The sequence below is a fragment of the Platichthys flesus genome, chromosome 4 (assembly GCF_949316205.1).
Source record: "Platichthys flesus chromosome 4, fPlaFle2.1, whole genome shotgun sequence".
Classification (NCBI taxonomy): Eukaryota; Metazoa; Chordata; class Actinopteri; order Pleuronectiformes; family Pleuronectidae; genus Platichthys; species Platichthys flesus.
The window spans coordinates 10,424,670-10,450,479 of NC_084948.1; the positions used below are offsets into that span (position 1 = coordinate 10,424,670).

General features: G+C 40.0%; 1 protein-coding gene across 2 annotated transcripts in view; it reads right to left on the reverse strand.

Annotated features, from left to right (window-relative positions):
• Positions 1-25,083, reverse strand: part of sorl1 (sortilin-related receptor, L(DLR class) A repeats containing) — a 65,802-nt gene extending 40,719 nt beyond the window's left edge. For both annotated transcript variants that reach the window (XM_062385895.1, XM_062385894.1), the window contains exons 1-6: positions 24,727-25,083; positions 12,370-12,486; positions 10,925-11,059; positions 9,822-9,983; positions 9,296-9,363; positions 5,148-5,328 (exon numbers count right to left, since the gene is read on the reverse strand). In XM_062385895.1, coding sequence (XP_062241879.1) covers positions 5,148-5,328; positions 9,296-9,363; positions 9,822-9,983; positions 10,925-11,059; positions 12,370-12,486; positions 24,727-25,047 — 984 coding nt within the window. In that variant the 5' untranslated portion in view covers positions 25,048-25,083. The remainder of the gene's footprint in view (positions 1-5,147; positions 5,329-9,295; positions 9,364-9,821; positions 9,984-10,924; positions 11,060-12,369; positions 12,487-24,726) is intronic.
• Between the last annotated feature and the right edge of the window lie 727 nt (positions 25,084-25,810).

Here is a 25,810-nt window from a genome sequence, read left to right on the forward strand (position 1 = left end):
AAGGCTGACATTTCATCCTGACAAAAAGGTACCTGCACTCACACTGCAATGATTTGGAAACGTCAGGAGTCAAACCTCTGAGGCAAAGTGCTTTGTTTCAACCCCCTGGTGTAGACTGAATCCCATTAGACCTTTATGTACTTTACAGCTTTGGCAATCAGGCTTCCTTTCTGCTCTATCCCAGCCCATATCTCAGGACTCATCTAACATCTACATGATCCACCAGCTGAATGCACCTCTGACAATGCTGTTATTAAGATTGGCTTGTAATACACTATAAAGTCAACACGTCTCATCTTTCATACGATGCAATCCCTCTGCTCAAGAGGCTGTCGAGCACCTCTGTAGATGATTTCAGGCTTATAAATTTATCTTTTTAAGATAAATAGAATAGTGGACGAAAACACCCCCCTACGAGTACTACATCAAAAAATAGGAAAACAAGTTTGCAGTTAATTATGCAAGTTTCTCTCTATTGAGGTCTGGTAAATGGTTAAAAATGTTCAGACTGAATTGTTAACAGATAATGTGCCATATACTGTATAACTTATTTGTTTTTCTCTCCTACCCTTTCTAACTAACAGTGTGAAAAGGTGGGTTATTGGCTAAGCTCTCAAGTTTTTGGCTTTATATCAAATTTGAACTCTGCTCGACCAAATGGTGGACGTATATGCACAGATACAGTAACTGGGAAAAGCAGGGTGGGGCCTTATCAACACCCCCATTACATCTATTAAAGCAGTTATCTGCCCCAGGTCTCACTGATCGGACCAAAGGCTGGGGTCCTTAAGGTCTGATTAGTACTCTATTCCTCAAGATCCCTATTGTTAGATAAAACCCTCCATTTATGGCTCTTTAATTATCTGGAGCAGCTCGGCACTGCCAAGAGCCCTTGTGATATTCCATTATTCTAATCCTATTAAAATAGGATTATGCTTGTCATTATTTTTCACTATCACTATTGCTCATGAATGTTGCAAGGCAGCTGGCTAGCTATGCTGCCTAGGCAATGGCTTGTCTTAATCCCAGATAGCTGAAAAAGTTGTCAATAGGCACCACAACCCCTCAAGTCAAGGTCTGGAAACAATAACTGCCCTACTCCCAGAAGGCATACAGCCCCAAATACATAGATTCCAAATGAAGGCATCATAAACATGAGACATCTTTTCTTAAATAACTAAATGGCCAACAAGGCTTGATTGCTGGTTATGTCTAATCAGCCTGAGACAGGAGAACAAAGTGTGGGGGGACTATGTGTGAACGAGAGCCAGTGTGTTGCTCCCTAGTTGTTAGTTGTAGCTACAGCTCTCCTCTTTCAGTGGATGAAATGAATATGTTCAGTTATTAGAAACGTAGGTCAAGAATCTTGATTCCAAACAAACAATTGGGGTTGAATCTATTTCACTCTCACGTTCTGCAAGACCTCAACGACCTTTGGTCGGATTTTAAGTAAGTCCCACACCTGGCCTGCTGGATTGAGGTGGTTGACTCTGCCAGTGAAGTACATTCTACTCCTGGTCCAGGAAAGGCTCTTGCAGCATTATCTATATATGCAACATCTCCTTGTCTAGATAATGGTAGAATATGTAGAAAAAAAGATAGCTGCAGTTTCTTTCCTGCTGAACGAGTATGAATGTGAACAAAATAATGAACTATACCAAATAACCAAAAGAACCAATATATGTCACTGTTTAGTCTACATAATCTGCACACACAAAGACAGTACTGGTAATATATACCAATGTCAACACAAGGATCAAGCCCAATTAATCAAATATGTAACATTTATCCTTACATTGGGAATGAAGAGAGTAAGACTTTGCAATCCACAGTATAGTTGTGATTTTAATGACAAGGTCAACTAATATCTACCATAAATGTATACATTTCATGCAGCCTAAGCAAATACCCCCTCCCCAATTTCAACACTGATCACTGCATGAGGTTTGATACTTTTCTTAAATTGGTCAAATCTTTCTTCATAGCTGTGTGCATTCATTCAATCAGGTCCGGCTGACTTGGCTTGATCTAAGCTCTACTGTGCTCAATGTAAACGTTTGATTAAGGTTCAATTAATCACAGACATTCATTAATTTAGCTGTCACTTTGGTCCACATTGGGATTGAGTAAATAACCTCCAGTGTTTTAGTTCAGAATGCTGCCAACATTGTACAAATCAGCAGAATTTTTTTTTTTGGTAGACTTGAGATAAGCCTAGAAAGAAGAACCTTCATAAGCAATACATTTAATTTTTCTATGTAACTATTACTGCCATCACCTGTAACACAACAGGAAGCTGTGACAGTTTCAGTGCAACATGTTTTTCTAGGTTGATGAAAGAAAAGGAAGAAAAAAAAAGACCACAGCAAAGAACTACTTTACGACTTACTGTAAACGTGAGCACTCATCAACAACCATCTTTCATCTTTGGGTCCCTGAATCCACCCCTGATATCTGCTAAGTCTACATTACAGTCTCTGAGTTGATCTGGTTACTATCATTCATGTTTAGTGCTCCCTGCTGACTTCTTTCAGTACATGGAGCACTGATGAGATGCTTAGTAATGTACATTACAGAGCAAAGACAAGTGAGAGAAAACCCAGACCACCAAGTCAGACGTGTGTTGGTAGCTTCACTTTGCCCTCTGGTCCTCTGAGCCTATCTCATCATCTGTAGTAGGTCACAGGCTAATTCCAGGTTTGTTCTCTCATCTGCACACTTTGGGATTTAATATAGCACAGAGCTTCTATCTGTCTTGTGATAAGGGAGATTTTGGATCAACTAAGATTTGTATGAAGAGTCAAATTAAATTTTGAGGAAATCATCTGTGAAAAATGTCCAATAGAGAGAAGATAGTAAGTGGACTTTGCAAGGATTATTTGGTCAAACAATGAACAGAGTTTTGCTCCAACACTGAGAACAGGTTTGATGATGCAAATCATCACAAAACGACAGTCCCCTAATTTAGAGAAACTAGCACCTAAGATGAAAATGAGTGGGACACAACAATCTCTGTACAAATCATCTCAAATTTTTTGATTACTGTAATATAGAACCCTTGTGCATTGTGCCACTTGTGCAAAAATACATTTTAACTGTTGCAGCCTACTTCTGCGTGCTGTAATATATTTATACTCTCTTCCAATTGAGTCCATCCCTGCCTGCTCTCTAAACATAAGCTCACTGTGTGTGAGTGTGGGCACTTCCTTCGCACATTCGCCTGCAATGTGAAATCTTCCTGCACTGCTGTGGCACAGCACATTATTTGGCCCCACCGTCGCTGCTCTGTTGGCCTCTTGGTACATTCCTGCTCTCTCACAGCAGCAAGTAGTTACATTTCATGTCCATTACATTTCAAAGATAAATAAAGATTCTAATATTAATTTGCTAAATGCCCTTTATCTGGCCCAGACAGATGTGATCACTATCCGCTTTTTCCACTTTATAGTTATGGTAGTAATGACAAACTGAACAGTTATAATAACAACTTACCACATCCTCCATAGGGAACGATAAGGCTGCTTTGTATTGTTCTATATAGTTATATCTACCCTGTGGTACACTGCCTACTTGTTGTGTTCACTGTAACTTCCATTGCACAGTTCATGCACTTGCAGATGACACAGTTAGATCACGATCTTTCTCAACCCATGTCACTTGCCATCAACCGGCCACATAGCACAGCTTCCTCAGCATATTCAGATCATGTAACTAGTTGAAAGTGCACAAGCAGTATTCAAATGGATTTACTTAATAATAGCAGTGACACCTGATACAGTACTCTGATGTCATTACTAATTTGAATCACAACTTCATGAAAGGTTGATGATCGAACATCTGATTTGAATTATGGGACCAGGCAAATCCTTCCCTGCTGAAGTCTCTTAACAAACAACTGCTTGCTGACGGCCACAGGCTGCTGTCAACCCACTTCAAAGCCAACATGCATCAAGGAGGAAAGCATTTCTTTCCAGAGCAGCATGTTTAACAAGGGAGGAGGTGAGATCCTAATCATATTCACCCTTGGCTCCATTTGTCAGTTTCCTAAATGAGGCTTCCACTACCCAAACACTGACTAACCACGACAAACATACAGTGTTTCAAGTTGCCTCCAGCCAAATATTGATCTAACATCTGTTACACTCAGCAGAATATGCTGAAGTGTGAAAGTGGCTACTCAGTAAAGTGCTTCACTTTGCTGTAATACAATGTCGGCTTTTAAGAATGCATGCAGGTGCACAGTAGGATCAGCAGGAAAGGCCTTGTTTAAGATGCTGCATTACATTTCTCATAGCCGGTGCAGATTAAATAGGGTTTTTAGTGCAAAACAATTCCATCTAACCAACGGAAAACTGCTCTGTAACAATACAGAGAAATAAGGAGTGACAACACAAAGAAAATATAAAAGAATACCCAGGCCTTTTAATTTGCTCCAGCTCCTACCACCAATACTTTCCAGCTTTATCATTTCATTTCCCAGTTCAGTTGTTTTGCTTTTACTCAGAAGTACTGCCAAGGATTCGTGGGCCGGCCTGATCAAAATACTTTCAATCTGTAACAGTGAACGCTGTTCAACCGTGCCAGCCATTCTCAGGAAGAACTACACGGACGTTTACAGTTCCTAAACTACAAATGATTCTCATGTACAAACACTCTCTTTTCATGTATAATCATTTTGGAGTTTATTTTAGCAGCAGGACCATACTTCCCTTTGCAAATGTATTGATAGTTTAAATGTATATGGTTACTGAGCAGTATTACCTGACTTTCAACTTCATATTCTATGTCATTAAATAACATTTAGTAAATGTTATTAATGACACTGTAGCCATCTGCCCAACACCTCTGTCTCCAATAATAGCAAGAGCTGCCAGACACTCACAGTAAGAACAGGTATCTGTGTCTATGCAATGGTTCCTAACTTGGTAAATCCATCAGATTTTAGATGATAAATCACAAATTATTAGCATCAAGCTCATAAGTAGAATGTTATCCTATAATTAAGATTGTTGTAATGTTGAGGTCATATACTTTTATATGCTCAAAACATTCTTTGTAAACATCATACTGATTTTAATCAAGATAAAATATACTATGCACTTTTCATATATATTTACCAACAAATTACGTCTCTCTCTCTCTCTTACCCGGGTGGTGGTGGCGAACATGTACTTGTCTCGGAGCTGGAAGCTGTCCACCTGCTCCAGGATCACTCTGCGATTCTGTTCACTTTGGAAGAAGTCGGTGCTGCTGAGAATAGTGGAGACTCCCTGGGGCTCGTGTCTCTGGACCAGCACTGTGGTGGAGGGGTCATACGGTTCCACACCCCTGGGATGGTGGGAGAAGGGAGGAAGAGAAAGGGTAACAGAGGGAAGATGGGAAGTATGTTAGAAGAGGCATTACAAAAGCAAGGGCAGATGAGGGAGGTAAAAGATGTTTGTCTGCCAACTCTTCTTGAAACACAGCCATTTTTGTTTTTTGTTTGCATATTTCTATGAAAATGCATTTGCTACCTTCCAAAAACAATGTTTTTAGTGGATACTTAATGGAGTGCAAGTAGGCCTACATAAAAATGTCAACAACCCCGCCTCAATCCATGCAAACCACCAAAACACAACAGGAAATCCTCTTCTGTCTCTCTCTTCATGGGCCAGCACTTTATCTCCCATCACCAAAAAGCTGCTGTGATGTTATCACTTAATTCTGTCGCCTTAATTGATTTTGTGCGACCATAATCAAGCAAGATTTATTTCATAATTTATACTGCATGTGCAAATATATTCATTCATCTAGCCATACAATATTTCTAGTTGATGTTCTTTAAACACCTTCAAAGACTACTGCCGCTAGTGAGCTACACACAGGGAACACGCTAGTTTCAGTCAGTCACAATAGTACTCTGATCTTCCAAGTTATTCAAAAGAAAATATCCATTTTAAAATGTATAATATTTCCTAAGGGTAGCTGGCTGAGCTCAAAGTGAGCAAGGCAGACTGAATGGACTGAACACATTGCTTTTGCATCCAAAACTGAGAAGACAGAGAAGTTGATACATTTTAACTGTTTATATTCTAAAGGGCAGCATCCTGCTGCAACATCTGCTGCAGGTGTGAGTTCAGACATGCAAAAAAAGATCCACTGCCATGCCAATAATCACAGCCTATGCTTTAAAGTAGCAAAGGCAGTTCTTCAGCTGTTTCTCATTCAACTGAGCTACTGTCGGTCATGTGCTCTCTGCACGCTGTTGTCCATACTTGTCTAAGTTGTGAGAGAATACACATCACACTCAACCAACATTGTACAACCACAGGTGTTTCACAGTTAAAAAAAAAACAGCAGAGTGAGACATCTTTTTTTTAGTGAATCACGTCACATCAATGTCAGAGGTGGCATTTTCAGTCATTTGACCTGCAGTATTTGGACCAGAAGATAAAATCAGGTGTTTGAGATTAACTATTAGAAACAGGCTGCTCAACAACAAATTATCGTTCCAGCTTGAACCTTCAAGAACTCCTGACACCACTTTAAATACAGCACCTAAAAGAACTGAATATTTCTGGCCTTCACTGAGCTGTTTCAGAAGTTTTTCACACTGACGAAGTGTACTTGTCATCTTCTGCTCCAGAAATAGGCAAATTGCAAGAAAACAAATGTCTGCGACTATGACCTGCAACTTGATTATCAAACTGAAAATATCTGTCATTGGTCAACCTTGACAAACAGCATAGTCAAACTATTTATGAGTGGGGTTGCTCAAAAGACACGGTGCAGAAAATCGGACAAGAATGAATGAAGTAGATTTACGGCTTCTTCTGCCTTCCAAATCAGTGTGTTTTCCTCCAGAGTCTTGAGAGGCGAACAGAGAGAGCAGTGTCTTTGCCCGGCCCTGCCTCTGTGGCATTCTCTCAAAGAGCCCTGTTCAGCTGATGGACACTGTCTGGGCGGAGAGTGCTTGGAGAGCTATTCCCAGTCTGTCCCTTCCTTTGAATTCATCTGTGCCCCTTTTTAAACGCCTCTTAAACACCCTTCCGCCTCTTGTCTGTCATTCGTTCAGTGTTTTACTGAAAAGGTTTTGTAGGAAATATATCCCCCTCATTACACTGAGCTGCCAAGAGTCAAGTTAATTTGTAGGCTAAAAGTTTGTGACCTCCCATGTACTATTACATAGAAATAAATACAATATTTACATCTAGGTTAATAAAGAATTACTAATTATCCATTCATGATAATCCAAAACGCTTCCACACATTAGTTCTTGGTAACATATTTACCCTTTCAACATTGATTTCTAATTTTCTTTTTTTTTATGTGGTTTGCTTACAACAATCATTGTTGGTGCAATCCACACAAGGTCGATGCTGTGGCCCCAACATCTTGTTGCATATTGGTAGAAGTGCACATCAGCTGAATCACAGATTACAGTAAAGCATTGAAGACAAGGCACATAGTCACCGTAGCTGCCCTCAGTGGTTACACATAAACTACTTTCATTGCTTTGACATCAACAACCGTTCAACCTCTTGATCAGCAGACAGAACCTCCGGCAATGAGGTTAGCTTTTCATCTGAATTTTTTCTGTTATTTAGCAGGATTGTGGATAGTAGCATACTATTCTAAATACATATATTTCTTGAGGGGGTGATACTTACTTGTTACTGTCCAGTAACAAATATTCCTTTCAACTATTTCAGATAATGGCTGTTTTTCCTGCGTCTGATGTGAGACTTTTTCAGAACAATTACGCGTACATATTTTATAAATTCAAATTTTTTGTTGCACATTTTGCTTTTATTAAATGTCTTCTATTTACTGCAGTTTCAGTCCAGAGTATGCTGTGAATACAATTTGTTGTGCCGTTTTAAATGGCTAACAACACTTCTTCTAAAATAAAAAAGGAGTTGGATCCACTCTATTCAAATGATATTCAGGTGCCCAATTCCACAGTAAAATGAAAATGAAGGGGTGTGAAGGTTGGTGTGTCCAGGTAGATTGTGTGTCTGTGTTTTCATTAGTGACAAAAGGTTGTTCGCAGAGCAATCAGTCATTTTGTTAGATCTGAAGCTCCATGAGACTACTGACCTGCAGCTCCACTCGCACATGCAGAGACCAGAGGTGGGAGACATTTATTCATCTGAATACTAAATAAACTTATCAACACACATCTGAGCAGTGTGATGCGGTTGCCCAGTGCCGTATCCTCATTTTCCCCTGAGCACTTGTTTTTCTGAGTCTGCAGGACTGTAACGCGACTGCTTTCATTTGAATCTAAAGTAACAGAGGCAGAGTGCTGAAGCATTTGATGGGGAATGGGGAAAGGCAGTCATTGATTTCATTTTCTGTTTGCAGAGGATCTACTTGTAGTCCTATAAGCTATCCTTTGGCTTTTAGCAAATGAGGTTAAATCAGACTATGCAGCTCTATTAAATCTAAAACAATTTTAATTCACTACAGGGTCGATATTTTCTCTGGTTCAGAGGCAAATACTAGTGGTCTGTTTATGCTGAATTCAGATCTCTCCCACAGAGACCCAATCAAACTCAGTCTGACAGCAGTGAGTCGTGTTGTGTTTCATAAAAAATACAACATTTAATCGTGATTGAAGCTGCTAGGTCACTGTCACGCTGTTTGGTGAATATATGTAGCCAATTAAACATTGCATGACTCCATCTGCAATGTGTGACATTTTCAAAAGTATAATTTATTCCCCCATGAACTCCTGGGGCAAAGTGTCGAGAAGGCAATTTGAAGAGGTGTCGCTGAAAGTTGCTGTGCACCAACTGAGTAAAAGTTGGAAGGTTTTTGCTCCTCAGGGGCTCATGGAAAGGAGATTAATAATTAAAACTTTAATTTAGTCTTAGAATTGTGGTTAAAACACAAACCAGTTGTAACCCTGACAGTGTCTTTGTTGCAACAACATTGCACACTGCTAAATAATATAGTCACGGTAAAGATAATTTTGGAAGTGGTTTACGGAGACGATTTACAATCCATTTCCTCATATAAATCTTATTGTGTGAGGGCATCAAATTAAAAACATCAATTGGTTTCTCTTTACAGCAAATAATGAACCCATTTACTTCCCCATCCTAAAAGACAGACAGTCTGTGAGTCATGCAGTCATGTTGATTTTTATATGAGCAAAATGTGAGGTTGGATCACAAGCGTTCACTGGGGACACATTCTAATACCAGGTGTGAGCTGATGAACTGAGAGTTGTCCTCTCGTGATCGCATCATCTGAGATGGATCTTAATACCAGGTCTGCACAGCACCTCTGTGATCAGGGGTTCTCTTACCAAAAGTAGGCCTTCACATGCTCTTGGATCAACACCCATGTCTCCCCAAAGTCGTCCGATTTCCACAGCTGCAGGGAAAGGAAGGGAGAGAGGGTGAAGAAGTGAAAAAGAAGAAGGGGAGGGTGCAATGTTAAAATGTAGGTCAAGCTCATTCCTTGCTTTGGCTCTTTCACTTTTGACAAGAACACTGGCGAGCCATTTGGCACTTTTTTGCTTGAACTCGACAATGAAACCAAAACAGCTTACATGCAAAAAATTTAAGTAGCCAATCATCTCTTTTCCTGGTTACCATTGACTCAACACAAAGCACTTAATCAAACAGTGCTGAAAAATTCAATAGCAGCTCAGGAGGAGCAGAATACATCTTAAAATCATAACTTATTCCGACATAAATAAATATAGGTATTTGTTTTGTAATAGTGGTTTGTTAATGCAAATCTAGCTATCTACAAAAATACATTGAAAAGCACAAAGACAAGTGGACCTATAAATAATACCAAGATGAGAAGACAGAAACTGTCTTTACCTGTTTGTTTGGGTGGGAGCTGTCGTAGGCCAACACCAGGTTCGATCTTCTGCTGTGGAGCAGCAGGTCTGTTGGTTTGAAGGGCAGGGAGAAGCCCTGGACACTCTTACAGAAGTCAAACGTGTTCCAGAGGTAGTTGTTGGTGGAGTCTACGAAAAGGTACTGAAGACGAAGAAAACACACACAGGCACACACACAAACACACACACACACACACAGACAAGTCATGAGAAATTTCAGACAGAAATAATGTGTGCTGTCATTTCTAAACTCATTTGACAAAAATATTCTATAAAATATAAGAGATTCTTACACAAAGAGTGTATTATTCCCCAGTCTCATTACAAAGTTTGATTAGGTAATTGCAGTGGGCTAATCCCACTTCTCTCAGCTGGCTTTACTGTGCTGTGTAACCGCTCAATGATGCATAATCAGGGCACAGGGCAGCTTCACTGAGTAAAGGCAGAATCCCCATAGACCAATGGGAAATTAAAAAAGACGTAGGGTAGCATTACTGTTATTTATGGTCTTTAGAGGGATGGTCCAGTATTTCAGTTTAACTTTCCATCATGTTGTGCAGCTCACAACAGAAAACACAGATTAGAAAAAGAGAGAGACCTATAGTCCTTGCTATGGGTACTTCTGTAGAGACACTGGATCCTGCATTTCCCATAATGAAACACAAGCAGAATACAAAGGTAAAATAAAGAATATATAAATATGTAGAAAATATATATAAAACATAAATTTAACTCAATTTGCTTAAATTGAAAACCTACATTTAGCAATTTCAATAACTCTTGCCTGTTTATGTATTTTCAAATTACCTTGGTTTTCTTTTCTCTCAAATCCACTTACTTTCAATGAACCATGGAAAATATGTTAGGAATTAAAGGCTTAACAAACAGACTTAAATTTGTTTAGATAAAAAGTAAATTCAGTATCATCACTGTAGGATTCTAAAGAAACATCAAAGCATATGTGTTTTCAGGTGTGTTAGTAAAGATGGATACTACTTCTGATATGGAGATAAATCATGAAGCCTGTATTTTCTTCTGGCTTTTTTTGATTGTCGTAGCCATTGGTCCCAGGCTGTGACTTACCCTCCTGTTGTCTGCAGGACTGTGGCAGAACTGGGAGATGACCTGCTTGCTGCCCTCCTTGAACTTGGGCCCTGAGAGCTGGAACTTGTCTGAAACTAGCGTGAAAGTGGTCCCGTAATCATAGGACAAGTACACCTGGAGATAATGGAGACAGGAAGTGATCAGCACCTACACTTACAGATGTTTTATCCCTGATGCTGGCAGTGTTGGTGATGCCATGTTTTAATACGGAATATCGTGTGCTGTAAGGTGACCTCGAGTACAATGAAAGGCACAGTAAAAAAATGTATCTGTAAATTACCCATGGATCTATATTTCAGCATATAGATTAGATCAGAACAATTTGTTTTTTACAGCAACATGGTGATTTTAGATAATGAGTAACTAGAATTACAGCCCTGTGGTTTTATGCTTCCGCCATCCAGCGCAGTTTCCAGACTCATGAGATCACTTTGACTTTCGACCACTGAAATCTAATCAGTTAATCTTTGAGTCGAAGAGAGAGCTGATAAAAACTTTGAAGAAATTCCCTAAAGTCGTTGACTTGTACAGAACTGAAAAATAAATTATTCTATTACTTCTTGTGGACAAACAAACACACATTATAGCTCTCTTTGAAATGTGAAATCATCCCACTCATCTGTGAGTAAACATGCTGAAGCTTTTCCTTAATTTCTGAGGAGACTATTTAACATTTAAATGTCAAATGTTGTCAACATTTTGGCTTTTAAAGATAAAGTTATTTCTATATATGTGTGAGACAAGGTCTAAATGAAATATCCTTTGAATTTAAAATAAAAATGATGTCTTTATGGTCTGATTAAATTCAAAGCGAGATCACACATGATCCAGTCCATTAGTTGGATGTTATGTTTGACACATATTGGCCTTAAATCCGAAATGGTCTATTTAGTGTTATTCTGGCTTGATGACCTAGTATGATTGATCCCTGGTAATCAAACATTTGCTAAATTAGCAGGAAAAATGTTTAAAAAACCTTAAACATGGAAAGTAAACCTTTACTACTTGAAAATGTTTTATCAAACAAAATGACTGCTTCCAAAGTAATTAATACTAAATTTGAACTTAGAAAAACACTATAGTGAAACCATTTCAGTGCCTATTTTAAGTTAAGGGAAGTACGCAGCAGCTCAGATGGGGGAGGGAGGAAATAGGAGGAAACAGCCGCTCATCATCTACAGTCTACTTTTCTGTGAAATGCTCATACAGTGTAGAGCAGATGCTCAACAATCATAACATCATCAGCAACAGGAAAAACAATTTAGACCACTCTGCTGAGTTTGTTGTTTACTAAGATTATGTTATAAAGATAGTTTTAGATCAATGAGAGAGCATGAACTGTACGTGAGGCTGTAGCCATTGTATGTTTGAGACATGAGCACGCTAGTTTGAACTTGTTTCTGTTTTTTGCATTGGGTAATTACAGAGCTGGTTCTGGTCCCTGTGGCTCCAGCGCTGTCTCGGGCCAAGGCAACAATGACGTTGCTCTTCTCTCCAGCCCAGTGGACCACCATCTGGTTATGGGAGTCATTCAGGTTGGCCTGCAGGACATAAACAGGTGGAAGTGAATATGCATGTCAGGGAAAAGGCAAGATTGGAAACACTGCACACAACTCTCTTCCAATCAATGTGAGATTAATTTGCTTCATAGAAAACTGACGGTTGTTCTTAAGATGTTATCAAAACCATATGATAATATAATTATAACTATATATATTATATAATTATGAATAGATAGAAAACAAATAAAACCAAAAAAATATTTTGTATTTTAAATGTATAAACATGAGTGCATTCATACCTTCTACATTATTTATCTGTAAACATTATAAACATACAAAACTACAATCATGATAACAAATAATAATTGTTAAATTGAAAGTGGTCATTTTTAACCATTGCTAACTGGCTAAAATATCAAAGACAAAATGTCAAAAGATAGCAGAAAATTAAGGATTTAATGGATTCATCCTTTTAGGACTAAATCAAATGTATTAGTTGTGCAAAGGCTATCAGGGAATATCTGAAAGAAGAAATAACACCATCTTCCTTTGCAGAAGAGAAAATTAAATTAAAAATAAAATAAAACAATTCCATAGATTTTACTGGCAAATATATTTTTGATGTGGTCTAGCTTTTGGAGGAAAATGTCATTCTCTACTTACACTATGTTTATGTGTTCAACAATAAACCACATTTGCCACTTCATAGCCTCAGCAAGTAAATGCTACACAGGCTCGCTTTGAAGCCGCATTACAGAGACTGAAAGTGAAGAAGAGTCTTTGAATGTCGTGGCTCAATTACATTGCAACTACTATATTCACAGTTTTAAAGGATAATGCTGGTGTTATCTTATATTCACCAATGGAAACACTAGTTTTTTTCCCATTTATGGTATTCAGTGCCAAGTCCACTACCTCTAACTGACAATGCAAATCATTTTGCGGCTTTATGGCTCGGGAGTAAGCGCAGGTCATCCACTAGCCGGAAGATCGGTGGGGAGGACACTGAAAAGATTGAATGTGTATAGAAACGGTGTTTGAATGTGTGCGTGAACTGGTGAATGTGACTTGTATTGTAAAGCCCTTTGATTGGTCGATAAGACTAGAAAAGCGCCACTGAAATGCAGTCAATGCATTCAATTTACCATTTAAAACATATCACAGACACATTGTTTCCTTTTTTTTATGAATCAGTTAATGTGATCCATAGCAAACTGGAGGAGATTGTGTGCGTTTGTATGTACAAGATATCAAAATGAATGTCACCCAGTGCAATAGTGAGGCTCGTAGATGTTTTAATAGTCTGTGGACAACAATGGAGCTCTATGACAAATAGAAAAATGAGCTACACAAACAATACTTGCGGAAGGATCGATTCAATGTTTCAGTCATTTTATGCTAATTTTATTAGCTGACCATAAAAGATGTAGTCAGAAAACAACCAAACCATATAAACATCGGGCTGATCAAGCTCCATCACTATGTGGATATGCACATGGGGACATTTCATGTATATAATTCCATGTACGTATATAGTGGCTAATGCCGCAGCTTGCTCTGACACACACTCTCATCTCCCTCCCATCTCTTCATGGATCAATGAGAAGAAATGGGCCATTTCATCTTTTTCATTGTCACCGCGTTGCCATCTCATCTCCACACTGCCTTCCTTGCATTATCTTTTATTGATGGTTCTCCGAGAGGCAGGCCTGTAAAAGGACTCTTCTTCTCTCTCTTTTTGGCTTCAAAGCCCTTTTCTGCACTTTCCTACCAGCGGAGTAAACAACAAGTATCTTTGCTACCCCTGTCAGCTGTGATCAGACACATCCGACCCGATTCTGCTTTGTAACTTCCACTATCACAACAATGATGTGGATGACTGCACTAAAATGTTGGCAATGTGGGGCGTTTGGAAACTGAGTTAAATAAAATATTCATTCTGAGACATTTCAGCCGTTAAGAATAGCTGCTGGTAGATTGGTAAGAACTGCTGAGCCTGTTTTAATAAAACAAGGTTTGGATTTTTCCATTCTGTACCAGTATTGAGGAGTCACCTGAAAAGGAGAAATACACTGATGAACAGACATACTCGTAAATATATCCATCCTCAAAAATCCCAAACCAAATACAACAACAAAACATACAAATGTAGGCAATCATTAAAGGAATAGTTTAACCATAAATGCTAATTCACTCACTATTTCCTCACCACTATTCTGATGGAGGGGTGGGTGAGTATCAGGGTTAACAGTGTAGCAGCAGATTCCAATACAACTAAAGATATTACGGGTTTATTTTCAGACGTAAAAAAACTACAGAAAAAAAACACAACATGCCTCCATACTGCTTGTGTGGTGTCATCCAAGTGTCCACCAGGCCCGACATTCATATTCAAGTAAAAACTAGGTCATTTACACCAAGTTTTAAAGCATTAATGTCTGCAGATATCTTCCAAAAAGGTGCATTCAGGTACCGTCAGAAATGCTAACGTCCACTAGCTTAGCCACTTCTGATGGACTTTTAGGGTCATGTGGAGTCATCAAAGTATCTGCAAGACCCGACATTCATATTCGACTCCAAACTAGGTCATTTCCATTCTACTGTCTGAAGCTAAACCAATTATATCTTCAGTTTTATTTGATTCGGCTGCTACCTTGCTATTACACTGTTCACCCCTGAAACTCCAGAAGTGTTTTGTGGACTGAAACATTTCATCCACCCCTCCATCGGCCTGGCAGTGAGCAGATAATGAGTGAATTCTTATTTTTGTGTGAACTATTCATTTAAGGGTTAGACTACAAACATTATTACAACTCCACTACAAGAAATATGATATTGACGATATGAGTGGCTTTTTCCTCTAGCATGGTGTTGAAGACGTTGCCAGAAAACAACAAGCCAGCAGCATTGCATGATTTGACTGTATGTTGCCAACAAGACCCACATTTTACCTTTTCCTACAGGACTTCCAACAAAGGAATGACAGATTTGCAGTCATGCAGCCAGCTTCACTGATAAACAACCTGCTCTTGCTTCAGTGATCAGCCCAGTGCTCCGCCTCCTTTGTCTCCCTCAGGGCTGCCTCAGTAAAAGCCAGGGTTGTCTGTCAGGCCAAGGTGTTGAAACAGTAAATCTCTTCATTTTAGGCTTCATTGGCGATGTGACCAAGCGCCAGCTGCCCTGCAGACCATCACGGATGAATCTAAGACAATGATGATGACTGTGGAGGTGCTTTCTATTTGCCAGGATGCAGCATATTGCAGCTGCGAGAATCCATTCATTGCAAGTCACTGCTCTGTTCACGAGTAAGTAGTGGCTCAAAATGGAGGCAGAAGAAACAAGGTCCAATCCACATCAGGACCATGATGAGGAGCATTTGTGTACCATGAAATCCTGCTGCCAGTGCTCTGGCAGCTGAGACTCGTCAAAGTATTGACGTAGTTCATCACATGTTCACAACAATGGCAACAACAACTGATTCTCCAGTTCACGGTTCTTTGAACTGAGTGGAGCTTGACTCAACTATAAACAGGTGAACAGCTCTGTGTGCAGAAGCAGTTTGGCTCAGGCGGTGGAGAGATGGTTAAATTCCTCGCTTGTCCAGTCCTGATGCCAAAGTGTCCTTCAGCGTAACACCAAGCCACAAAACTGCAGCATATGAATGAGATGCTTGACTGATCGACCGAGTGCTAGACACAGAGACACTATGTGAATGTGATCCGTCATGTAAAGCACTGAGTGGTCATTAATTCAAGAAGAGCTCTTTATAAACGTAATCTATTGAGGATCCATATCTGTTTTTATATCTAACACAATATATCTAACATTCATTCCCATAAACTTACTCTATAAATAAAACCCACAGGTACACTAAATGATTTCAATCCCTGTGCTGTTCCCCATGACCTCCTGCAGAACAAAGACCACAGGATCAAGTTCTCTTATATTACCACTGGCCACATTTTTATGTGAAGTTAATCTCGCCATGTTCATCAACTGATGATAAACTCATAAACAAGTCAGGAGAAATAGAAAAGACAGGAAAGAAAGAATAGTCGAGAAAGCTCTGGCCCACTTTCTCTCTCACATGTACATTTCAACATTGGAGCCTCAGAGTTAGTAAAGAGAGATTTGTTTAGAGGTGTTATTATTTAATTAGGGATATAGATTTGGTTGTAATATATTTTAAACTATATTCAAACCTAATTTACTACAGCTTCCATTTATTTTAATTATTAATCAAATAATTTGGATGAGACTGAGCTGAGTTCCACGATTTTACCAAGAATTTAGGTTAACTAATAAATAATTATTAGTTTTATAAAGTAAAGATCTCTGAGAGCAGGTTGTTGCCCAACACTGTCACAATCAACAAGACTAATGTCAGAAGTTTATTACAGAGTTTGGACTGACAATACATACTGGTTACTTAAAGAGCACTGCACACATTTAGCATTGTACTACTACTAACGCTGTCAGGCTCTGAATGTAAATTTTTTCTAAAGAAAGAAACCAGATATATCCTTGTTTTTATTCCACATATTGTCTTCCTTTTCAGATCCTGGAGCCTCCAACCACAACGCACATCTTAGCCTAAGACAGTGTTGCCAGATATTCTGATATGCTGTGCTAATGTAGCCTAGAGTCTGAAGCAAGGAGGAGGACTGAGCTCCAGAGGTCTGGTAAGCCCAACTCTTTTTGAATACTCAGCAGGGACGTGCACAGACATTTTGGGGAGCATGGGCTCAATTGAGAAAAAGGGATCTTCTCATACTTACCTACAAAATTCAAACAGAAAGTTGAATAAAGTAGCACATCTAAGACTTACGTATGCATTTCAATACCCTCACACTTCAGTTTAATACAGTCAGAGCATCATCTAAGCAACGGTTCAGAAATTCACACTTTCAGACTCAGGTCACTCAGAAAAAATAAGGATTTAGTAATTTGAGGGCTATAGGAAAACAGCACAATTTGTTTAACTTAAATAAACAGTTTGCAGGATTTAATGTTAATATACTGTTCATATACAAAAAATTAAAGGATAATATATTGGGCTGGAAGGACCTACTAACTGACAAGAGGTTGGAAAGATACAGTTCATGAATATTATGAAATCTAAAAAGTGACAAAAGATGAAATAGTTGCTGCAGTAAAAACCTTCCACAGTTGCCTATAAGTAGTCATAGCTTTTAAAGGAACAGGAACTCAAAACAGGTCATCTGAGGAGGGGTGTTTTAGACAGGGTAAAAGGGGTGCTGTTTTAAATGATCCTTGTGGTATTTGACCAAAATATGTTAGACATTTCATTAAGACCCCAAGGAGCGATATCAACTTGTGGTAAAATGGGCATAATATGTCCCCTTTTAGGCCTGAGGTCTGTCCCAACCCTGCACTTGACACTAATTTCCCAGAGCATCAATCAACCATGCCATCGGGGCCTTTCATGCTCTGGATATGGTTTACCAGCAAACACATTACTACCTTCAATCACTTTGAATGGCAAACGTTGTCCCTTTCCATGCTAATTTGTGTCAGGCTTTGCTTTTCACTAACAAGCCATTACATGCTGCAGAGAAACTGGCTGCATTCCTTATTTGGGCTTGTATCCAAATAAAAAGCTGCCGGACTTGTCTAGCTCTGTGGGTTTCAGTTTGCTTCCCGACAACACTTAAAAAAGCATCTTCATTGGTTATGCATGCCTCAGTAATGTATATTTATTATTTACGGTAGAGTTTAAAGCCCCGTCAAACCGTTTTTGAGGTGTTAAATATTCACAAAGCACAATAATTGCCATGGGATGGTGATTTAAAGGCATGATGCAGGCTTATTGGAATACAGGTGAAATTTGTTGAACGAGTGGTTCAATTATTCTGTTTATTTATTATTTGAAAGTCATCTTCAACCAGTAGAATTTAGTTATTTAAACATTTCTAGGGCAAGTTTTGTGGTTTCAGGAAACAAAAAACATCTTGAGAGAAATTCATTGATGCATTCAGGTCCCTTGATTTGACTTTGACCATCAGATCATTGGTTTGTTGATTCATCTTGGCCGTTTAACTGGCATAACATCCCTGTAGGACAAGAGTCTTGTGTTTAAAGGCTATGGGGGGAGGGGGCGTGGCTACCAGGCTTTGTATTGTGATGACTTTCAACAATGAATCACCCAAACTTTATAGCATGTAGGACTTGAGCTCAATGACTGGTTTTAACACCAAAGGGATTTGGAGACAATTGCAAATCAATCAAGGTCTTCCGCAAATAGCACTTAAGAGTACAGTTTTACCACACACAATCGTGGAGTGCATCTAGGTGCAGTCTTTTCTCTATCAGACATCACTTATACACTACTGGCTCAGCCATCAGGGGCAATTTGGGGTTAAGTATCTTGCCCAAGGACACATTGGCATCCGGAATATGCGACTCTGGGATCCAACTAGGCTTGCGCAATTGCTAATTTCTAATCATTACATCTTGCTATTGGAGATTGCTGATAGCCAGGGATCAGTCAACATTTATGAAAGCAGTGTTAGCTACCCCAGAGTATATGAGATGACTATATAAATGTATGTAAAACTAGCAGCACAAAAATGAGAGTTTTAGAACTATCATCATAAACATGTTCCGACATATTACAAATACTAAAAATTACATAAAACAGGTAACTTAAATTACTCAGTCATACACAAGGCATTATGGGACATTTGCAAGGGGGGGGGGGGAGGGTAACTTACAGCACATGGAGGAAAGTAGTTGCAAAGAGAAAGGCAACATCTCCTATTTGGGAATATTGTGGGTTTTGCCCAGCAGCCAAAGGTGAGCCTATCTACACAGCCTATCTGTTAACAATGTATTAGATAGGTGCCAGTGAAAGACATGCAGACCATCAAAGTGTTAGAGCACAGATGAGACTCCACCTCACACTCTATCAGCCCGTGATATTAGCAGTTTTTGGTAATGGCTCCAAATACAAGCATGGCAGCTAAATTTGAGGAGTCCATACCACAGCTGATGCAACATATCTCATGAAGGAGGGATTCTCATCTAAGATAGATTTTTATTCTTTTCTATATTTAATAACAATGTCTCCACCGTTCAAACAAGATCATCTGTACTGGTGCAACAATATCACTGTGTCATGTTCCGTTTTGTCTTTAATATCACAGACCAAATTAAATATATATCATTTTAATTACTTTTATGGAGCACAAAACGTGTTCCTACGTTCATAATACTCTAACTGCTCTCAGGCGATGGTCAGCCCCTTCAATGAATGAGTGGTTCAGTTAGATATTGTAAAAGTTCTGATAAATATTTCGCAAATTCTTAATTTGCTACAAATTTATCTTGTTTGTTATAGCGGAACTGAGCAGCTTCACTCCCCACCCTCCCCTTTCCGCTCTTCAGCTCAGCTCTTCATTATTCAACAGCAAGGGGGTGTGAGGGGACATCACGGCCAGCACAACAATGACATCATCTCTGCAGGACTGGCAGGCAAAGAGGGCTGATTGCTCTCTGACCAGACGCTGCGCGCAGAGTTAGCCTGTGCCGTAAGCCACCATTGTATTTTATGACGACAGGGACGATTGCACGGTCGAGCCAATGTCCTCACCGACCACACTGTCCTCCGCACAACGTCACAGCAGATTTAGGTTTTAGTCGGTGTGAACTAACTGAGACCAAATAAAACTTGAGGACAGAAAAAATCTGGCATATGATTGTAGGGATGACACTGGATGTTTAAAGGGCTCTAATGCAAGGCTTGTTATTGTGATGAATAGAGGCACTCAATGGTAAATATTATATTCAAGTCCTTCTCTTTAGCTGAATGAGTCGTGGAGAGAGGTTGTTTCACATCAGAAAACTGTGCTTGACACATCCTGACAGTCACTGCACAAACTCGATGACACAGTGAAGATCTGTGTGCTGGTCAGCCCCTTCAATGAATGAGTGGTTCAGTTAGATATTGTAAAAGTTCTGATAAATATTTCGCAAATTCATAATTTGCTACAAATTTAGAATTTAGGGGCTTTTTAGCATCTTCCAGCTCAGTGTTCTGCCACTTGATTGTATTGGTTCAGTGTTACAGCTCTCATCAGGGCTGCTCTGATCCACAGCATACAGCCGGTTCAGAGAAAACCCTGTAGAATCCTACTACATGGCCAGTTCCACACAGCAGACACTTAGAAGCCCGCTGGTAGACTAAGTCTTGATTCACGTTTGTGCATTAAGTTGCCTACATTGTACACCTTCTCCAAAATGTAACTACACACTGGGGTTACATCAGCTGACATCAACCACCTTCTGATAATTGGACCAGCTCCTCCACATCACCACACTCAATAACCCATAACAAAAAAGAAATTAGAATCCTTTTAAAAATGTATCAAAAGTTGAAAAGATTCTCATATTTTCTGATGTATTTAGAACCTTTGCTGTATCTAAAACTAAACTGGAGTCTACCTGTGAAACAAAATCTGCTCAAACCAACAAACCCAGTGAATCCACCGAACAAAAAGAATGGTTATTGCAAAAACCCTTCACTACAGCTTCAGTTACCATATTACAATAAATAACCCTTAAACAATAGCAGCAAACACTGGGCATAAATTGTGAGGCAGTGTAATCCGAACTGAATAGTACAGTACGATGTGCATAATCTCTGTGTGTCCTCTTACTGTTTATTTACACTGCACATTAGTGCAAGCACATGGTGATTAAGAGGGGTAATTGTAACACCAGGACACCAGGAATAGCCGTGACACTGTCTCTGAACAACACAAGCAGCAGCAGCAGCAGCTGGTGAAACAACAGCAGATCTGAGGATTTAAAGCCGTTTGACTTTTCATTGGGTAGTTTCTCTCCTGCAGCAAACTGAGCACCACTCTTACAATTCTAAACAGGGGAAACACAGCTAATGGAATAAAAAGTGAAGTCATTCAACTAAGCCAACCAGGATATACTTAAAGAGACATGATACAATGAAACACCTTCGACATTTATAAACTGACTCACTTTTCAGTATTTAACAAGTACATTAAGAAATAACAATTTGAGTAAATAATGTACGATATAGAAATATAAACTTATCCTAGGACTAGTTTTACTTAATAGTCACAATGAAAGCGGTGTCAGTGTCACCCTCTACTCTCAGTGCCTCTCTTCAGCTAGCTCCTGTTAGCTTGAACACCAACTGTATCTATTGTGAAGTAAAAGTGAACTTGTGTGCATTCCAACTTCATGTTGTGATGAAAAGATTACATATCAAGAATCGCGTTCATATCAGTCACCTTCTCTTTTTGCACACTTCAATTTGTTGTGGAATTTCATTTAAATTTGCATGTACTGCCCCAAACATGTTTTCAGGATATTCTTCAAATTAAAAATCACACATTGAAACCTCTCATTTAAAAAATGTATTTAAAACTCAAACAGTATTTACCTGAGGTAAGTAGCTCTGTTTCATAGCAGTGACATGGAACAGTAAGAAAGGCACAGGTATAAATAATAAATAATAAAATGACACACAAGAGCAATTTCAACTCGACCGATTTCAAAAATCGTGGGAGACCACAGACATAATAACATATTTAAGAGATTTATTTCTTAAATTCTTCAGAACACATACCCTGAACGATTTTGCCAATAATCTGCACACAGTCAGAACGGCCAAATTGGCTCTAAAATCGGTCCAATTATCCTCTTGTGTGCGGCTGCCTTTAACTGCTTATGTCTCAGGGTCCTGGGACGGTTTGTGCTGGCTCAATGTGTCACACTGTCATGGACTACTGAGCCACAAATGGACAGCTGTAAATTACAGGTGTGAATGTCCTCAGACGCGTTGAGGATTCATTGGAGATCTGATCACTCTGAACACAGACGTGAACGTGTGGTCGCATGTAGGGACGTGTGAACTGAGGTACTGGGAGCTGTCCACATGTGATCACCAGGGACTGATGTTAATACCAGGTCCGATCAGGGCTGAACGTAGCTATTGTTTCTGTTCTAGAAAGATATTCTTTCTAAGAGTACCTAGGTTTTCCTTCTTTCACACAACTAAAAATGTCTGTGATTGGCAAGTGAACATGCAATCAGTATGATATCATCTGCATCTAATGCACAACAAGGGTAGGTGTGCCTTCCTGCTGAGAACTGTATGTCTGTTATCGGACATGACCTTCAGAGAATCTCCGGAGAACTGGGTCTGAGGTTACTGAGGAGATCACACATCAACACTTTGTCTTTGCTAACAGCTGTTATGCAGTTAAATCATACAAGTGGAAGAAGCTATTGTTGGTGCAAATCCTTCCTGTGCACACCGGAACGTGCATGCCCTGTGAGAGCATAAACTGATCTTTTATATTATGAGAATTGTTAAAACATTTTCAGATCATAATCTCTGTCATGCCTACCTTGGGAGAAAATTTCCTTTAAATTTGATGGCTCAGTCCATTGTAATTTTCACAGATTGTAAATTATTGTACAATTTGTATAGATTATCTACCCGAGTTAAACATGTATTAAAAAAGGATTTACTCTTAGCCCAGTCTGTATATAGCAATTCATATTTAAAACCTATTCCTGTTTGACGTTTGTAAATAACAATTATTCAAACATATGTTTTACTTATTTATTATTAAGGAAAGTAAACGTTAAGAAAACGGTATGGTTTAAGAATGAACACCACTGCTAAAATGTGTGATATAGAGAAACAAAGAAGTATCATCCTGTTTTGGGATATGTGATATGAGTTAGTAACACTGGTAAATGGCAAAACAGCAATATATAATATTCAATATATGATCAATACAAAGGCGTTCACTCCGTTTTTAAACTGTGAAGAGAGCGTGTGAGGCCTGTTACTGTGACAACTCTGCCTGTTTGTTTGCAGTGTGTCTTGGAACTAATCCACTGTAAAAAGCACAACGTTAATAAAGATCTTTCGCTGACTCATTTGTCTGTTCATTCGTCCAACGTCTGTGTTGAGAATGGGAAATGCCGCTTTCGCCGGACTTTGTTATTCTCCCCGGTGTTTTTCTGAAGGAGTCTATCTGCTGAGGATGTCCACCGTCTGTGCACTCAATGCAGTTCTTACTAGGTTTTGCAAGTTACTTTTTGCCACTATTTATCAAACAGTCAAGACGTGTCTGAGCTCTTTACCTGGCAGAACACAACCTCTTAGCAGAACACATGTGTATTCATATAGTGCACGAGGGGGCGGACTGATACAGACGAACAGGTTTCTTCCTCAGAATTGTTTCAAAGCAGGTGGTTGTCAACGTTGCCAACAAACCAAATTGAAAATTGTCATATCTATTTTAGTAGAAGCAACAATGAATATTATAAAATAGAATGATGGGCTTAAACCAGAAGATAGCTGTTTAACCCGAAGAGATCTAAATTCTTTGGCATGTAAAAAGGCAGAGGAATCGGAGTGAGTAGCTACACGCCCTGAGCCCACATGAATATTTACATATGGGTTAATGACAATCTGTTTATCTTTCAAACAAACTACGTTCCTCAATTTCACAGTTTCACTCTGACGCTGGAGTGAAACCAGACGTCTATTTCCTTCCCTTCAGATCTCCACTGATCTCATAGACGGCCTCTAAGCAGTGCGACTGAAGGGAATCCATTGTAGCAGCGAAGAACTTCCAGACTTTTGGTTTCAGCTCTTCTGGAGACAGAGGATAGAGCATCTTCAGACCAAGTCACCCAGAGCACCAGCACCACTCTCCCCTCGGGGGTCCACTCTATTGAACGCGACTGCTCTATTTCGATAACACGTCGTTTTGTTTTGTCGTGCACAGGCAGACACACGCACACCTGGAAGCACATCGCCAGGAGCCTCTGCACGATCCCACAGGGTTCCTGGGACCTTCGGCCTCCTCCCCCCTTCTCATGCTCACCCTGCTGTCTGTGCTCACCTAGGGAACCGCCACAGACAGGTTGCCATCAGGGGGACCTGGTGTGCGAGCTGGCGTTCATTCGAATGCGTGTTTACTGAAGTGTTACGTTGTGCAGCTACACTGGAAACAGCAGGTGAACACACGAGACGCTTTGTCTGCCAGCCGCTGGCTTCGTTGCTGTGAGGCTGGTGGAGACACTTAGGTTTCCTCTCTCCGCACAACACAGTGACAATGAGGTGCATGAAATGATGGGACTTCAAAACAACAGTGGGGCTTGCGTAATTTTTCTTTAACACATCCTTGCCAGCTCTAATGCACAAGCCCTCGCTCCCGACGTGAACAGTGGTGTCACCGGGATGCTTTACATTACCTGTCCGTACACCTTCGGCATGGCCGGGTCGCCGGGGCTCCGGCGGCTTCGATGCTGCGGGTAGGTACCCGAGTCCGACCCGCCTTCAGAGGTGCCGCGGTCGGCCACGGGCAGCGCTGGCGCCGCGGCGCCACCTCCGCCTCCGTCTGGGGAATCCGCGCTAGCCTCTATCGTGCAAAAGCCTGTGTTTTGAGGCAGCATGTGGCGCTGCTCCGGGTGGAGATGGAGGGTCGACGAATTAATCCCGGCGAGCCCGAGGACGAGCAGAGACAGCGCACACCGAAGAGACGACTGCATCCTGGCCGCCCGTGCTATCGCCATGTTTGTGTACGTTTGGTGCTGGATTAGCAGAGAGAGCTCCTTCTACAGGCTGCTGCTGCATTCACACACCGTGGGGGAATCAGACAGCACGAGCCTCCCCCTCTCCCGCACACTCTGACAACAGCAGTACGCATGCCCCCCCGCTCCACACACTCATGTCTTTTATTAAGAGACTCCAGTTCATTGGCACCTCACACACACACTGACTACAAAAGAGAAACAAAACAATGTAAAAACGAGAGGAAAAAGAGACACTTTCGAACGTTGCACACACAGGGACAAAACACAATAAGATCAACCTAGAAATAAGACGCATGCCAACAAATACAACTAGGTATCACCAGTCCCAACAAAATTAATAGATTATAAGCAATGGAAAGAACAAACAGTCATTTGAAACAAACACACAGCGAATAATTAGTTAATCAATCAATTATTATTTGTATAGCTAATATTCACAAATCACAATTTGGCTCATAGGGCTTAACAAAGTGCGACATCCTCTGCTCGTAACCCTCTATAAGAGTAAGGAAAAATCTATCAAAAATCCTATGGGGGGGGGGGGGGGGTGATAGGATGTTTGAGCCTAAATGTGTGATGTCTAAATAGTGTCTACATGCCTAAATGTCTCATAGCGATGAGCAGCAATGACAAATTGCTGAAATGGAGGAGTTATTGTTGCTAATGGTGGAGTATGTGAGTAGATGTTTTATATCAATCAGTCTTGCTGTCATCATAGCCCATGTTCAGCTGCCACCACAAT